Source organism: Scaptodrosophila lebanonensis, unplaced genomic scaffold (genome assembly GCF_003285725.1).
Source record: "Scaptodrosophila lebanonensis strain 11010-0011.00,11010-0021.00 unplaced genomic scaffold, SlebRS2 tig00000001-arrow-pilon, whole genome shotgun sequence".
In the NCBI taxonomy this organism is placed as follows: Eukaryota; Metazoa; Arthropoda; class Insecta; order Diptera; family Drosophilidae; genus Scaptodrosophila; species Scaptodrosophila lebanonensis.
In genome coordinates, this window is record NW_022060529.1 from 18,371,217 (window position 1) to 18,374,282 (window position 3,066).

Consider the following 3,066-nt stretch of genomic DNA (forward strand, 5'->3'; position numbering starts at 1 on the left):
ATATCAAGTTTGTAGCTTTTTTATTTTCTTAATAATGCATTTTAAGATGTTATCATATTTTAAACATAAAAACTTTCTTCATTCAAAAAATGAGCAGATGAAGAAATATGTACAATACAAAAAAATTACAAAAGCATTAATTCACCTATCTGCTAATATCACTGAGTGGATCAAATTTCATTGTTTTAGTTATACGTGAATGTCCTTGCACGACGGACCTCTCTGATTACAAAGTTTCTTAAAAAAAGAAAGGAAAACTGATTTAAAATAACTCTTCAAACTGCCATATGTTTGTTGAGAAATGAACACAAAATGGAAAACAATTTTGTTGTATTTTTTTTAAAAGGTATTTCGAACGTATCATAAAACAAAGTAAAAATCATTTTCAATTTATTTATATTTTTTAAACCTATTAACGGGTACTTTTTATCGACGACCTTTAAGAAAATTAGCTTAGCGAATGGCCTATGTACGTGAGAGTACGCAAGATGCGACGCTTGAATGAAGCGCTTCGTTGAAGTCTTGTATATATGTATGTATATATATTCATATAGCATCGGTGGTAGGGGAAGGAGGAAGCTGGCTGATAAGGCTTTGTAAAGCAAATTGTATAAAAACGAAATTCAAAACAGATTAGTTTCTGATTCAAAAAGATCGCGTGTTTTCGTTCGCTCGGAATCAATTGCGGCTGCTGGCTGTACGGTCAAAAAATTGAAATATTTTCAATTTGAAATTCAAATTTCGTCGCTGCTAAGTGCAAAATGAAGGCGACCCAGTATTGCCTGTGGCTTAAAATTGTGATTCTTTCGCTGCTGTGCTCTTTGAATATATTTTTGTTCATAAAATCGCTGGGCATTAACTACCAGCATGAGCTGGCACGTGAGCACACGCGCTTCCGTCAGGAACTGCCGACCATGGACAGCTGGATAAATTCGCCTTTTGGGAAACTGAAGAGCTACCTGTTCAATGTGACCAATGCGGAGGCATTTTTGAATGGCACGGACGAGCGCCTTAAATTGGAGCAGGTGGGACCGATTGTTTACTATATTCAAGGCTATATCGATATGCTCGAGAGAACGGAGAGCAGCATCACTTTTAGAAAGCATCGCTATCGGGAAGTGAAATTTCTGCCCGAGGAGAGTGTATCCGCGGACATACTTAACCGGACTATAACGCTGCCAAATATGATACTTCTTGGCTCGGCAGCCAAGTTCAATCAAATCAATTCTTATGTACGCTTCGCTTTCAATGCCGTGACGCTGCACGAGCCCATCTTTCGCACCGAATCGATTTACTATTTCCTTTGGGAACTGTCCTCGCCGGGCTTGAAGGCCATATCGAATGTTGTGCCCTTCATCGCCTCAAACTGTGGGACTCTGTACAATGTAAGTAATAAATGCCAATGAACCTGGTGAAGAAAAGTTCAACTTTCTTTTCTAAGCGATTAAATGACTTACAACAACAACTCTCGATCAGGTCCATTGCACATAGACTTAAAAGAGATTATACAGATCATCTAACCTTCTATTAATAGGCTCTGACTGAAAAGGAGGAGGTCTACAAGCTGAACATTGGACCGCAGAATGGCATCGAGAACTTCTTTCGCATTGATACGATGAATGGTCAGAATATTATGAAACAGCAGGAGAGTCGAAAGAGGGGCCTTTCGGATGAAGAGTTGGAGAAATGTCCCGTCAATGCTCATGGCGCCTTCGATAACTCGCTATTTCCACCCTATCTGAAAAAGGACACAAAACTGGAGATTGTGGCGGCGGAATCTTGTCGCATACTTCCTTTGCGTTATCAGCGTGAACAGGACTATGACGGATTCAGAGGATATCGTTACTCGCTTCTGGAGGAGGGTGAGACGCCCAGCTGTCTGAACACGACCTATGGCATTGGTTTGCCGAAAGGCATGTTTGATGTCTCCCAATGTGTAATAAGTGAGTATCTTGAGCCCCAATCTTCCTCTTGTGGCATATCTGCAACTTTCTTGGGGCTTTGCAGATGAAGCGCCGTCAGTGTTCTCGGGACCACACTTTTACGGCAGCAGCTACAACTGGAGTGAACATTATGAGGGTCTGAATCCAAACCCAGAGGAGCATGAGCCATACATTCTGATTGAGCCCACAACGGGCATTCCCATCACAGAGAAATATCGCTTCCAGAGCAACATACCGATGCCAAACATGAGAGGCTTCAATAGAGGACTCACTCGGTTCAGTAATATGATGCTGCCCACATTTTGGTATGAGTTTGTAAGTATTGCCTATCCATATATCGTATCTTTTCAAATAGGAATCGAAGGCTGTAACCCATATGTGTACTTTTGTTGCTTTATTCCAGGATATGGGCGAATTGCCAGGAATTGTTAAGTTCGTCATCCACTTCAATGTCTATGTCACACCCATTTTGCAGCCCATTCTCATGTCGTTGTACGTGATCTTGGCCCTGTGGAGTGCGCTGAAGTTGGTTTCATTGTTGTTCAACTGCAGCTATGGCGATATTTTCCGCAGACTCTGCTGCTGCGGTTCCGGCACATCGAATGTGCTCTTACAAACAACATTTCCGCAAAACGCGGAAACGCGCCGGGATGTGACGCCATTCGACGGGACTGTCAAATAGTTTGAGTGACAGCCGCTGACCAGTCAGCAATGCACATGTAAATAACTAAACACAAATACTATGTACATAAATGCCTAGTCTAGTGTCTCTATTCTGTAAGTAAATGTTAGCAATTAATAATTAGATTAATGACAACAAAAAAACAACAAAAAACAACAACAGAAAGTAATAAAACAGCCTACAAGTCGCCTGACATCTGAGCGCGCACTTATCAGCTAATTGTTACATAATATACCCATTAAATTAGTTGAAATTGCTTAGATGCATCATTTAACTTTATCAGCAGCACTCGAACTGCTCAACAACAGCTCAGCCCAGATTACGAGACCCCCTGCCACCCCAGCTGGACCAGTAAACCAGAGATTTTGCTGCTGATGGTATGTCGTAGCGTCTCATCTCGTAGTTTTTGGATCTCCCAGTCATAAATTGCGAGTATATTCC

The 3,066-nt window shown here is 41.3% G+C and overlaps 1 protein-coding gene across 1 annotated transcript; it reads left to right on the forward strand.

Annotated features, from left to right (window-relative positions):
- Nucleotides 1-719: 719 nt before the first annotated feature.
- Nucleotides 720-2,859, forward strand: LOC115630105 (lysosome membrane protein 2). Its single transcript, XM_030526723.1, has 4 exons — nucleotides 720-1,385; nucleotides 1,535-1,943; nucleotides 2,008-2,258; nucleotides 2,347-2,859. Exons 1-4 carry the CDS (start codon nucleotides 762-764, stop codon nucleotides 2,623-2,625), a joined length of 1,563 nt encoding a protein of 520 aa, XP_030382583.1. The 5' UTR covers nucleotides 720-761; the 3' UTR covers nucleotides 2,626-2,859.
- The last annotated feature ends 207 nt before the right edge of the window (nucleotides 2,860-3,066 follow it).

What these genes read in the sequence shown, in the direction of transcription:
- LOC115630105 (XM_030526723.1), top strand. Translation starts at nt 762, where the DNA reads ATGAAGGCGACCCAGTATTGCCTGTGGCTTAAAATTGTGATTCTTTCG. An exon ending in ACTGTGGGACTCTGTACAAT is followed by an intron (nt 1,386 to 1,534) that starts GTAAGTAATAAA and finishes TTCTATTAATAG; the next exon opens with GCTCTGACTGAAAAGGAGGA. An exon ending in TGTCTCCCAATGTGTAATAA is followed by an intron (nt 1,944 to 2,007) that starts GTGAGTATCTTG and finishes GGGGCTTTGCAG; the next exon opens with ATGAAGCGCCGTCAGTGTTC.